The 14434-nt window shown below is 42.5% G+C and overlaps 1 protein-coding gene across 1 annotated transcript in view; it reads left to right on the forward strand.

Annotated features, from left to right (window-relative positions):
- Positions 1 to 877: 877 nt before the first annotated feature.
- The window catches only part of TENT4A (terminal nucleotidyltransferase 4A), a gene marked incomplete at both ends in the record, with an annotated part of 52698 nt that continues 39141 nt past the window's right edge, over positions 878 to 14434 (forward strand). The window contains 2 exons of the mRNA XM_079533728.1: positions 878 to 1704; positions 14121 to 14244. Of these exons, the coding sequence (XP_079389854.1) occupies positions 878 to 1704; positions 14121 to 14244 (951 nt within the window). The remainder of the gene's footprint in view (positions 1705 to 14120; positions 14245 to 14434) is intronic.

The raw sequence follows: 14434 nt of genomic DNA on the forward strand, positions 1-14434 counted from the left end.
ATTGTGTGCTTCTAAGTGTAGTTTGTATGTTTTTTTCCTGAAAACAGACCTGTTTCTTAAGACCCAAGTGACTGGCTGTTTGACTTCCAAAAACAAAGGTGAGGCTCTCATCCCTCCAGTCAGTTTCCTTCAAGCTTAAAGGCATAGTTAGAGAATGCAGCTGTATCAACCACCACGATAACAGCATCACTTGAGCAGATAATATTCTCTCCTAAAAAATGAGTCCTGCTCCCTCCTCCTGTCCACCCCCTCCCTCACTCCGCAAAGTTCATTCACGCTGAACTCCCGAGAACTCTCTCTTCTCGTTCCCCATGGAACCTCAGCAGCCCAGCACGCTTTCCAACGAGCCTCCCCTCATTCAGGGCTCCACGCGGCGACCAATCGCCCCCCGCTACGGGAGGGCAGCTCCGCGCATGCGCAGTAGCTGCCGAACCCCTCCTCCCACCCGAGGGCTTCCGAACCCTTCCGAAGCCCCCCATCGCGGCACGCATGCGCACCGTGCAGGGGGCAGTCTCACCAACGTCCTTCTGTTCCCCCCCCACCTTCCCAGCGGATCCCGGCCCCCCTCCCAGGGCCCGCAGCACGCATGTGCGGTTGCCAGGGCGGCCGGCTGCGGTGAAGGTTTAAAATCGGCGGGGCATGCGCAGCGCCGGTTCTGGCTCTGGCGAGGGGGACGCCACATTGGATCGGCGCGGGGAGCGCTCCGGGCAGCGCCGGGCCGGTACGGTGCTCGCCTCGCCGGGCTGCATGCCGCTGCTCCCGGCCCGCGCGTAGCGCCGCTCCGGGCCCGGCGCGCTGAGGCGAGCGGCTGCGCGGTGAGCGGGCGGCGGCGCGGCGCTCTGGCCGGGCCGTGAGGGTCGGAGTCGGGCGGGCGTGGATGGATCCCCGCGTGGCCTGGATCCAGCCCGAGCAAAAAGGCCCCGCGAATGCGCTCTGGATGCAGATCTGGGAGACCTCGCAGGGCGTGGGGGGCCGCGGCGGCGGCGGCGCCTTTCCGCACTACCTCTGCCTCAACTCCCCGGCGCTGGACTCGGCCGCCGCCGTCGCCTCGCCGCCCCGCGGCCACGGCTGCGCTCGGCTCGGGGCTCCCGGCGGCGGCCGCTGCTCCTCGTCCTCGCCGCCGTCGCCCTCGCCGTCCCCCCCGGCGCTGCTGACCGGACTGGTGCCCGCCGCCGGCCCCGCGGCGGCGGTGAACGGCGGCGGCGAGGGAGGGCGGCGGCTGCAGAAGTCGCCCTCGGTGTCTTCCTCGTCCTCCTGCTCGTCGGTGGAGTCCGGCACCGAGAGCCCCGGCTTCTCCTCCTCGGGGTCGTGCGGCGGCGGCGGCGGCTCCTCCTCTTCCTCCTGCGGCCCCCGGGCGGCGTTGGCTCCTCCCGGGCTGCCGGGCGGCGGTGCCGGGCCCGGGGAGTTCTTCAACTTCCACGAGAACGGCAAAGCGAACGGCGCGCACGGGCACCACCCGGCATCGCACCTCTCCCGCAACCCCCACCCGCCGCCGCCGGCTTCTCCCCAGCAGCACCAGTACCACCCGGGCCGCAGGAAACGAGAGAATAAGGCCAGCACCTATGGCATGAATTACCTGCTCTCCGGCAGCCGCGGCGTGGCCGTCGCCGCCTCCCCGCACCAGCAGCGTCAGCCGCCCCAGCCCGCGCTGCAGAGCCCCGGCACCCCCTGGAAGAGCAGGAAGTACAGCCCGGGCGTGCAGGGGTGAGTGGCTGGGGGGCGGGGAGGGAGGGGAGGCGGTGGGCTGGGGTGCGGGTACGGAGCTCTCGGAGCACCGATGTGTGTGACAAGGAATGATGACATCCCGCAGACGCAGCGGGATGGGCCTCCTGTCGTGCTGAGCTGAGAAGGGAAGTGTCGAAGCGCTCCTGCAGAAATCAAAAGTGTGGAAGTGCAGGGGAAGCGTTTCAGAGGTCTTCAGGTCTTCTCATCTTGGAAGGGTTTTCTTCAGTTTGGAAGAGCTGAAAGGAAAAGGTTACACAAATTTTTAAATGCCTTTCCTGGAGCAGGCTGGATGCTCAGGAGTGTGTTAAGAACATAGATCTGGAGGGAAGTGCTCAGCTCTGCCTGAAATGTGTCAAAGTCAATATGGACATGATATATATTTTGAGGGAAATATTCTGTCTTTAGAGTCAGCCAGTGTCAGCTTGGCTCCCTGAACAGCAAGGACGCTTTAAAGGTTGTCCTCTTCTGTGGCGACTACTGTCTCATACAACTGGCTAGTTGGAAAGATGAAGTTCTTTCAGATGGTTTTATTGAAGGGACTGGAGTTTGAGCAGAGCGCCTCTGGGACATGCTGTGAGATGTCTTCCAGCTGTCAAACTTCACTCAGCCAGAGGATAACATTGCTTTCTAAATTTAAGGTTATCTTACAAAAAAAGTACTTGCTGCATTGATTGACTGGAGGAGATTTCTCATGGCATTTCAAAAATATTTTCTTTGAACTTAGAAAATCCAAAGCTCTTGAACACATGTGGGAGTAAAGGCACTGCATAACTGCAGAAAGAAATAGATAACAGGGTGTACTGGAGAAATTTCAGTGAGATCTGTACCTAAGGTTGGTGTCCTCCTTTTCTGGGTAGTGCTGTCAGATATTGGGTGCTTTATAGATGTTCTGAAATATTAAAAGATGCTTTTAAAGTTTAGTTATTGCAAGCCATAGCGTCTCCTGACAGAGGTTAAGATCTGACTTCTCCTTTTAATCCTAAAATGACATTGCAGGCAGTAAAGTTGTATGTATAAAATTCTAGTAGTATCTCTAAAATAGTCCAAGTTTTTTTGTATTTCTAGACATACAGAGTGGAATGCTTAGTTAATATCTTAATTTGGCTGTGTGAGACAAATTAATGTCAGCGAACCAATGAGCAGAGCTATGGCAAACTTGCAAATCCAAGTTCTCTGTTCTCTAGCTATTAGGGTTGGCACAATTTATGCTAAGGGCACACTTCCCTTGTCTTTTTGTCTTTTGGTCTTCTATCGTTTAGCCAAGCTCCCTTTGATCTGTTCAGTTGCATAACACAGGTGCTCAATTGCTGAGGAGTTAATGCACATTTGCTGGCTGTGTATCTTTGAAAGGGGGACCTGGGTTGTTTCCTGGTCTTGACAAGGTTCTGTGTTACAGTAGTGAGACTTGATGCTAGCAGAGGATTGGGAGGATAGGTAACTATGGCATGTGATCACATAGTTCCAGATTGCCTCATGATCAGTTTGTCAAATCTAATACCTCTAATGCTTCACAAAACTATGAGTGCCATAGATTTGCATGGAATAGCAGGTAACTAATGTTGGAGGAGAGCACAGAAGTTGAGGCTGTGGACTTATGCAAGAAATCTTAAGCTTACTGAATGTTGGACAAGCATATATTCCAGAGCAGTTCCGGTGTCAAAATTTTTCCATGAAGTACTTCTGTGATAGAAATAACACAAAAATATTGTCACTAATAGAGATGCTTTAGGTGTCTGTTTTCTGCAGTGATGCCTGACTGCCATTGAGCTTCATTTTCCTAAAGGCAGGCTAGTGGACTATTTGGCTGTTCAAATAATGGTATCGCTGTGAAAATATTGCAGTGGGAACAGATCCTTACAGTGGTTTCTTCTGGAACATTTATGTTTGTTACTTGCTGTCTAGCATTACCTGGAGCTGTCAGCCTAGCTCTGAAGCATCACTTCCGTAACTGTGGCTGTGTGTTTGCTGGCAGAGTGTCTTCAGTGTGTCAAAAGTGCTGTATGCTGATGTCTGGTCAAAAAAATGTGATCCCCACAATCTTCAGTTGCAGGCTGCTTTGGACCTAAATGGCAGGAAGGAGGGCTTGATCGTAGGTGCTCTTATGCGCCTACTGTGCATCAATGTTACCTGGTAGTGATGTAGGGCTTACTTTGCTGTGTATATAGTTTGATGTAGAATGTAATTTAAGTCATGTAGGAAAAAAAAATGAGTGATAAGCAGTAGCTCAGGGTTATGTACCCTCTTTAGTAAAGAGGCATGGAAATGTTAGGCCTTGCTTGCACTCCTCTAGGATGCAGTGGTACTTTTGGTGGAGTGCCTGCATGCTTTGAAATAGTGTTGTGGTATCTTCAGTTTCTCATTCACAGCTGGACATGAACTATAGCAGTGCATGTCATTGCCATTTTTTCCCATGGACCATCTTCAGTGTCTCTGTGATGGTAGGTGTGGTGATATTCAGGAATGCTGTATGCTGTAAAGATTGTGCTTTATCTTATGGCATTCCTTCTTCTCCAGCGTACTCGCGTTTGTTGCTTTCACAGCCTTCTGACAGCAGCATGCCAGACTTTGAGTTGTAAAGGAAATTAAGTCTCATAAAACAGTGTGAGAATAGTCATGCTTGATTAGACTTTATCTGAAAGCTGTGCTTTAGCTAGCCCCAGGTTGACCTTTATGTTGTCTTTTTCCAGATGTTTGGAAGATAGTGAGAAGGATGAGGAAAGCCTTATTTGTTCTGGTGTGTCAGTGGAGTGAGTGATTAATTTAGCAATTAAATGCCTGTAGATGTTGAATGAGGTTAGTGCTGAATACCTGACATATCAGCTGGTTCGATACAGCGCTGTGCAGGAACAACAAAGTGGCTTATCAAGGGCTGGTCCGAGTACTGAGTGTGTTATAATGCATTGAAGTGGTGCTAGGCCTGCACTCATAGCTTTGCATAGCATCTGGCGTCTTGCAAAAGTGCATCCATTTCACCCCACAGCAGTTGTCTTTAACTGTCTCTTGTTAGAAACACAAATGTTCTGAGTGCAGGAGTATAAACGATAAACGCCTCCACATTTGATGAGGCTGAAGGAGGATACATGGTGGCATTTTTTGGCTGAGGTAGCTGATGCCCAGGAAGTGTTCCTTTGAGCAAAGTGAGGTTATGATGATGCTTTTCCAGACCACTTGTTTCCACAGAGTTTCAGCAGATGAAGGACACTGCCTAGTGAAAGCCTTGTGCTGAAATTCATTTCTGTAGCTGCTGGAGTGTGGAGTTCTTACTGTATATGAAGCCTATATTAGGTTTTGTTTTTTCACCTGTGCTAATTCTAACTTTGGCAGAGAAATTGAACTGAATTTTATGCTATGCAACTCGACTATTAAAAATGCTTTGTGTTTGGGATGTAACATAGCTCTAACTCTGTTTCTAAACTCTTGCCTCTTTGTTGCTGTCAGGGCTGGATGCTGAACGTGTAGGAATGCCATGTGAACAGCCTCTTCCGCAAATGTGTATGCTCTTGTGCTTTGGCTGAGCTGAAGAAATACAAACCTAAGAAACTGTGAAGCCTTTTCTGTTTGCACTTGGGAGTATCCAGCATTGGTAAAGGCTTTGTGGGACTCCCAAGAGTGTTTTTCTCACCTCAAGTCAGTGCTGTCTTGCTGTAATGCCTTCCAATAATCAACATGGTGTTTTGTGCTTCATCCACACTAGTGTTATATCATTGGTGTCTGTTACAGATAACTTTAGATGGGTACCTGTAGTGAAAGTTTTGATAGAAGAGGCAGACATTGCTGGCAATGTGTGATAGATTCTTGATTCATCTGGCTTTAGGATTAGAGCAGAACTAGGCAGTATATACTGTAACGTGCAAGGAGAAGGGCAGGAGTTGGTCGCACTGTCTGGAGAGACACTTGAGAAAGCATCAGGAAGTGGTTGAATGGATTATTGTTTTCATGCCTAGAGGTTGGTATGCAGCAGTGTTCAAGGCTGAATGGATTGTCACATGAATGGAGTGCCCAATGCTCTTTTTGCAGACAACTGAGCTGACTAAGGTGAAGCTCAAAAGCTTTCCTTGCAGAGTGAATGAATGCCTAGTGTAGTTGGACTGATGTTTTTAGAAGTGGAATGAAAGGAAGCAGTGGCAGATGAAACAGGACAGAGGCTGAACTGCAGTGGTATAATGTGAGAAGGATTTACTGAAGAGATGCTCATGTGTGTAAAGGAGAATAAGAAATGTTTGGAGCAGTTAAATCCTAGTGTTAGCTTCATTATACTTTTCAGGTTTGCTAGGTTTTTGGCAGTCATGGTAATTTGCCCTAAGGATAAACAGCTGTACCAGGTGAGACCATTAAAGGCCAGTGCCAAATGTTGGGAGAAGATGATTATATCAGTGTGAGGCTGTGTTGATATTTCCTGGAGTAATTGCTTATTTTAGTGATCAGTGGCTGCTGCAGACTGTGCATTAAATTCGTAATGAATTTGATGTATGAATTTGATTCATCTTGAATGGGTGTGAGATTCTGGGATCAACAGTGTTCTGTGTCACGTTATTCCTCAGAGAAGTTGTGATTAAAAACCATTTTTTGTCCTATCACTTGAGTTGCAGTTGCTGCTGGTCATGTCCGCATTAACCAGGCAGTTCAGGGGCTCTTTGCATCTGACTTTATCCAAATTTGCCTTTCCTTCTTTCACCTGACTATTGTCCTCTTTCTAGTCTATAATCACTTCTGTTGAAGCTGTTTCTTGCCTCCAAACATCTGCCACCTCTGCAGTTCTGCTGCATCTTTGGAACTCAGACAGACTAGACCTTCATGTAATAATTATTTCATTTTTCCTGTACTTTGATGCTTTCTACCTTATTCTTTGGTTTCCAACGCTGAACCTCCTATTTTTGCATACTGAGCATTGAACAGATGCTTTTGTGGAATTCTTACTTGTAGAATCTGTTTCTCTGTATTGAATCCTCCATTGCATCTATGTAGAGATGGGATAAATACAAAGCATGACACAGGAAGTATGAGAAGATTGTCTCAAATTCCAACTAACAGTTCATTGTGCAGTCGTAATGTCCTACAGTTCTGCAGCTGGCTTATTTGCAGATATCTTCTGTATCAGATTTTTCTGCTTTACTCTGTTTCTTTTCCAGATTGCAGATAGGGGTACTGAATAGTACAGGACTCTCTGGGACTTCACTTGTGATTTTCCTTTTACACAAAACCTAGGTTTCAGCAAATTATTGTCCATTTTAAAACTGTTTCTCTACATAAAGATCTTCCCTTCAGTTTCACATCAGCTTACTTTCTGCAAGCTTTCCTCAGGATGTGGATTTCAAATGCTTATAAGTAGGTAATAAGATTTCCTTTGTGGTTCACTGATTCTTGTGAGTAATTCCTAGTGGTTTTGTTTGAGTCATTACTTCCTTTTAAGAAAGCTGTGTTGACATCTTGATGTAGTCGTAACTATTTATGCACTGCACTGATTCTACCTTTTACTAGTTTGGCTATTATGAATGTCAAAACAAATTATTTAAAATAAAAAAGGAAAATCTTCTCCATGTTCCCCTAATACAAATGTTAATTGGTAAATAAAGAATTGCTTAAAAATGTATATTTGGGGCAGGTTCTGCCTGTAAAATCAGGGACCAGGGAAACCTCTCTGATGAATTAAGATTTTGTTGACCCGTGGAGGTATTCAAAGTGTAGGATTCGCTGCTGTTGGTGCTGTGACACATAGGTGTGTTTTGAATTATTCTGTGTGCTGCTCAAGGCTAAGTTGCATTGCTTCACTGAAATGTTACAGTGGCTATTGCCATGCAATAAATACCTGCTATGGGCATAATTAGTTTCTCATCACTAATGTTTCTGCTGTTGCAACCTTTCTGGTTTGTGTGGGGTATTAATCACTTGCCATGTTAGGGTGTTTGGAAAAGAACAGTATTAAGACAGGGCTTGCAGTGTTTAGTGGTTCGATTTATTGGCACAGTGTGCTTGCTGATGCAGTTCCAAGGTTTAACATATGGTAAGCTCCTTCGTTGATGCAACAAAATAATGTGGCATTTGCTTGGTGTTGTGGTGAAGACCAGCAGTCTGTCAGGAGTATCGTACAGCTGTTCAGAAGCTTGCATAGCAGATCTATTTTGTCATGTATCAACTCGGAGCTACTAATATATCAGCTTCTTTTCTTGTTCTTAGTATAACATTGTTCTTGGTGCAGTGTAGCTTTTTCAAGGTATATCCAGTCATTAAGAAGCAAATTGGTTGAGTCGTATTGAATTGATATGCTTCAAAAAACAGATTAGGTTTTGATTCTTTTTCTCTAACAAAATGCAGACATATTCTCCTAAGTCTGGAAGCGTGCAGCATAAATCAGTTGGTTTGAAGTGTAAAGCAAGCTTAGTTTCTTGAGTGCTTGAACTGCCAGATGCTCTTAAGGAGTAAATTATAATTCTCCAGAAACTCGATCTAAAATTAGGACAGGGTCTGACTCCCAAGCATTTGGGGCAAAAAAAGCTTAGAGAGGAAACAAGATCTCTTGTGGAAAAGGTACAGTAGATCTTAAACTGCACTCTTCATTGTATGGATGAGAGCAAATGTACTTTTCCTCCATTCCCTCTGAAGTTCTATATAGCTGAATTTTCTTTTGCTATTCTGAGTTTGTGCCTTCCATGCAATTATAATGCTAGAGGTATTTGTCTGAATTACATAGAATATTGCTGCAAGCTGGTCTCATATTACTGTGTGAATGTAGCATTTTGTTTTTGTAGCTTATCTAACCTGTAAGCATAGAATACTGTTATCTGAGCATTGATGGTAGTGAGGAAAACCGAAGTGGGGGCACCTGATGGGTGTTGTGTGGTGTGGGAAGAGATGAACTGTAAGTTAATATCCTCTACTAGGTCTTAGTTCTAGTTCTGCTATTCTTCTACATAGCTTCATTCTAGATAATACTGAAAAAAAATCTGCATATCAGAATATACAATTCTTTCAATTCTGTATATATCAAGCTATTTTGCCTGCAACACTGTTTTAACGAAGTGTGTGTATAGTTGCTTTAGTTTCATTTCACCTGTATTTTCATTATAACACAATTGTGTGTTCCAATAGTAATAGTTGTGAAAGTAGAGTACTTCAACAGAGGACTGAAATATGCACAGTGGCTTTTGGGGCTTTCATCATTTAAGCTTGAAGCAGCTAATTCTTCAGACACTTTTCAGGGTTGTTACTTCATCAAAATCTATCTTCTTGTTTGCAAGTGCTCTTTCAATACGGCTTGTCTTGAAATGCCGTCTTTCCTATGCAGTGCTGATGATGCACGCATGCTGTAACTGTGGCATCTATTCTTTTACTAGCATTCTTGACTGTTTCCTTAGACTTCTCATTTAGAAAAATACTCATTTAAATAAGTAAAGAATATATTTTCAGTAACCAGTTAAATGTAAATGACGCAGTCATGTGTAGGTCTGAGAATAAATTTGTGTGCTTAATAGTGTAGACATGAAAAGAATATACTTACCTGAGGAAATGATATCTGTAGTTTTTCATTCACTTTCTAGATTGTTGATGCATTTTATGGTTTTTGTTTCATTTCCTTGAAGTAATGCATGTTATGTGTATAATACTTGCAGATACAGTAAATGGTGAGTAAGGTAAATGATCTCTTAGAAACCTTCCTTTGAAGAGAGACATGAAAATCTGAGGATGTATCTTCTTGGTCTTATTTTCACCTGAAGATTAAAAGTGTGTCTTTGCCTTTTCTGATATGGTAAAGGGTAAATTTTTGGTAAACAAGGTGTCTGCTCTGCTGCATGTTGCACTGTAAGCAGCAGATGTTTACTGTGCTTAGCAGTAATGGCGTTGGTGAGTGATTAGCTTTCTCCTTGATGTTACCGTCATGGAGATAGTGTAGTAGGTGCAAGTAGCCACTCTTCTGCATCCCTGTATTCTAATCTTTCACCCTCCACTAGCAGTACTGCTACATTTCAATATAAATTCCAATATTTTTGTAATTATGATGAAATTGCCTTTTTAACTAGTCAGTTAATATGCTCAGCTTTAAGAGAGCCATATTGTAGGAATCATAGACAACGATAGTGGTAGGTGCATGGTGGGATGCTATTAGAGCCTAAACTTTTTGAGAAGCCAGAAGGAGATGAAGAAATCTCTTCTTAAAACAAAAAAAACAAAAAACAAAAAAAAAACCAACAAACAGAAAAAAAAAAAACCCAAAACAACAAAAGGCAACTATTTCTCTGTAACATATTATTTATTACTTGCAAGTACCTTGTGCTGCAAATTGAAACTTTCTTATTAATCATTAAGATCCTGTTGTGTTTCTGGTTAAGATGACTAGTGCTTATGAAGATCAGAGGGGCTCCATGGGCAAAATATTTATCTGGAGTCTATCCATACATTGACTGTATGAATATCATGCTGTTGTCCAGTTTTAGAGATTGGGCGATTCCTGCGAGTAGTGTAGAAGCTTCTCCAGGATAGGCCTGAGCAGCATGCAGCATCTTACTCTATGTATAGCAGAGCTACTTTTTGTGTGACTGGTGTTACTGTAATCTTGAGCAGGGAGCTTTAGGAAATACCAACCACGACAGTACTCAAGTTTAAAAAAAGTGTTAATTTTTGAGAAACGTCTCAACAAAGAAGCCAAAAGAAAAGTGACCATAAGGTTGAAGTATTTGAAAATGCTGTGTTAAGTTGAAATGTTGTCATACACTGAGATGGCGTTGATACCTGTACAGATTTAGACTGTGCTGGTGACATTCACTGAGAAATAGAAACAGTTGAAATGAGTCAAATCGGAAGGAGAGAAGTCTGGTAAGGCAGAACATTTAAGAGTTGATTTGTGAAGTACATTAAAAGTTGGAAATCTTACACATCAAAAGCAATTAAAACTTGCTAGGTTCATTAGTGCTCATAGAATTAGAGGTATGAAAGAATACTTAAATGAAGGCAGATCACATAGTAAAAACTAAATGTTCTAATTGCATTGCTTTTTGTTTTTTATTTTTGCCAGAGAAAGGCTAGAAGTTCTCACTTTCTTAGTTCGGAAATTGCATCTTAAAATTTCAGTGAGTGTTTAAACCCTCTGCAATGTGGTAACTATCCCATAGCCATGTCTAATGTTATATTCTGAGGAATTCTAGAGGAGCTTTGCCACAAAACTCTAGCATGGAATTTGGACTTGAACACAGCCTTCGCACTGCTAGGTCCCATGCAAACTGAAGCGTTAAATGCTGCCTTGGCAGCATAAGAGAAAATGTAGATGACTAGAAGAAAAGCAGGCTAGTGTTCTTTTGATTGTTTCATGATATGGTTAAGGATTGTGACTGGTGGTCATCTGAACTGAGGCTTACTGGGGTGCTGCTGTGAGAGTGCACGTGTGCTTGCTGGTTTTTTCTGACCTCACTAACAACTAGAGGCTGCTGCTGAAAGCTGACACAGAGTGTAGTGCAATGTGTTGAGGATTGAGAACCCGATTCTTCTCTACTACAAAATGGCTCCTATGAGCACATTTTTTTCAGCGATGTCTGGGAGTGGTTGAATCTGGCTGATATTGTAACACAGCTGATTCACATGAGTAAACACAAAGGATCTAGTGCAAGCTTTAATGAAGATCTGTCAGACAGCTACCTTTAGTTCTTGGAAGGATTCATCCTTAATCCTTACTTGTGTGGTCAGTGCTAACAGAGCTGTTAGATTTTTTTTTTGAAGGGTGTTTGAGATTTATTTTTGAAAGCCTTAAAAAAAGCTGTAGGGTCATAAAATGGCTTGGGTTGAAAGAGACCTCAAGGATCATCAACCTTCAACACCCCTGCTGCAGGCAGGGCTGCCAGTCTTCGCATTTAATACTAAACCAGGCTGCCCAGGGCCCCATCCAACCTGGTCTTGAACACCTCCAGGTATGGTGCCCATAACCTCTCTGGGCAGCCTGTCATATGTTTGCTGAACTTACAGGCTAACTAACTGCTTATAAGTAACCAAAGGAAAGAATAAATTATAACTTGAATAATAATAATGAAGGAAGAGTATCGGTGGAATTACTTAAGACTTGGTTGCTTGATATATTCATAAATACTTGGAGGGAAGAAATTAATGAGAAAGGAGCAGAGCGCTAAGATAAGTGGAAAGCCAAAGCTGACTGCAGATGGTTGTAATGGGAGTTTATTATTCATTAGGCTACAGAATTGCAGATAAAATTAAATGCTGGTAAATACTGAGACACATATTTGAAGAAAAGTAAGTAACTCAGGCAGCTTGAGCCAAGTGAGTGGACAATTGGTGGTAATTGTTCAGAAAAGATTTCAAAGCTCCTTCAGAATAACTTCTGAAGAGTAGCTGTGTGCTCAGAGATCCTGAAATAGCAGTTAGTAGTAATAGACAATGAAATAAGCATGTAATGGACAGTAAAATAAGTGTGCCATGGAGTAAGTGGTGTGTAACTGGTCATCTGCCAAAAACATGGTGCAACTGAAAATGAGATGAAGAAGGTTGCCTGTGATAAAGCTTTGGACCTACTCCTGTGTAAGGACAGAAGACCAGTGAGGATTGTTAGCTTGGAGAAAAAAAAAAAAGCTTGTGGGTAGAGATGAGTGAATTTAGTGTCTGCAAAATATTGTTTGCGGATGAGCTGTGAGTAATCACATTCTTCCTCAAGAAAAAGAGCATCAAATAAACTGTTGTCTGTAAATTACTTCAAAGTAAAGCACTTGATTACCATGATACATACTTAACTTGTCGTTAGAATATTGTAAGTGACAAAAGCATAAATGGACTAAAGACATGGAGAAATCCACAGGTCTTCTGAGCTAATGCACATTTGAAATTGTGTCAGACTTAGTGGAGGCATAGAATTGCTGCAAGGTAACTGGATAACTGCTTTGTCTTCTATTGCTTTCACTCTGTATCTGTCTACTACTGATTTCTTTTAAACAGGACAACAGGAAGCATGTAGTTGGTCACTGCTGTTACATATGTTCAATTACTTTTTCTCTTATCTGTGGGGAGGGAGGGAGTATCAGCCTTCCTAGAAATAAAATGAGTATGTTAGCTTTGAACTTCTTCTTTTGCTCTGAAGTTTAGAAATGCGTTCGTTCATTCGGTAGAAAAATGTAGGTTGTTGACTGTAGTTAAATGTTTAGCTGTGGATCAGTAGTTTAAGAGGAAAGCCAAATGATAATGCTAAATATATACTCCTTAAAAGTAGTGTCGTCACGCTTTGCTGTTACAATCCCCCATCATGTATAGAAAGGAATTCTGATGCTTAAGAAGTATGAGCAGTGCCTTCCAAGTGTGATCTATTGGAGGATATCTGAGAGAACAGGAATTCCCTAGTAAAGTGAGTTACAAAATGGTCATAGAAATACAAAACTGGAGTTCTATTAGATGTATAAACATTTGATTTGGAAAACTAAGTCTATTAATGGATGGGTTGAATTTGTGGGGTTTTGAAGTCATTGTTCAGATTTGAGTATGCTGAATTGTGAACTTTTTGCTAAAGATGTTGCTAATATCCCATTTCAACAGATTGTTTTCTTGTTTGGCATAGCTTTGTGCCTTTTTTTATTGTAAGCAAGCATTTACATTCATCTTGAAATTTAAATTCATCTTAATTCTCAGTTGTCAGTGAGTGTTCTATCAGGAAGGTGGAAAATTGAAGCAATTAACACATATATAAAGACTACGAGATCTGTGTAGTGCTGGTATTAATGTATTTTACACTTGAGATTATATATAACAGTTCTTCATAAGTTCAGTTGAAAAGTAATTTCCTGTATGAATGAATGGCTTGTAAATGGCTTGGATTGTCAAAGAAATCCCCATTTGCCCAAGCGTATGTTTTTGTATCAAGGAATACTCAAATACCCCTTTTATGGCCTTCTGTGGAAATTTCCACATAAGCAGAAGTATAGGCCCCTCAAGAGTTCACGTATTTGAAGATTTTCATTGTTTCTGTGTTTGTTAGTCCATCTTTGTATTGTTGTGTAGGTTTCATTTCTTTTTTTTTTTTTTTAAAGCAAGCAGTGAGGGAATCAGAAATTGAATTTCTACTTCATTGCTCAGCATGTAAGAAGGGTAGCAAATGTCTACCTGTGTTCTTGATGTGCTATTTTACATTTTTAGCAGTTGGGTAATATAGCGAGAGCTGATGTGTAGGTATTGCTGAGGTTACTGTTATGTACTGCTATGAAAATTAAGTGCATCAGCTCCCTGTCCCCGCCAGTCCTAGACCTCAAGCTGTTCAGCTTCCTGTTCTACAACCTGATTTCTGTGACACTTTTCTTGAAATTACTGCAGATTTTGGCTGGATGGCAATATGGATCAAAACCTGTGGCTTTTTTTTAGAAGTGAAATTTATTCTAATATTTAAATTATAATTGTAATTATGGTGCTTTTTCCTTTAGACTACATGAAGAAATAATTGACTTCTATGACTTCATGTCCCCTCGTCCAGAAGAAGCAGCTATGAGAAGAGAAGTGGTGAAAAGAATAGAAACGGTCATCAAAGATCTTTGGCCTACAGCTGATGTGAGTATAGCTTAAGTGCTGGTTTGCTATTATATTATAGAGCTCAATTCACTTAACTTGCTATTATTTTGATTTTTGTTTTTCAGAAGTGAACAGATGAGGCTTAATGTGGTTTTCTTGGAATACTGTTAGAGCAATGGTATTTATTTTAAAAAGTATAGAAAACTTAAAACCTTTGTATCAGGTTAAT

The sequence above is a fragment of the Tetrao urogallus genome (assembly GCF_951394365.1).
Source record: "Tetrao urogallus genome assembly, chromosome: 3".
Taxonomy (NCBI): Eukaryota; Metazoa; Chordata; class Aves; order Galliformes; family Phasianidae; genus Tetrao; species Tetrao urogallus.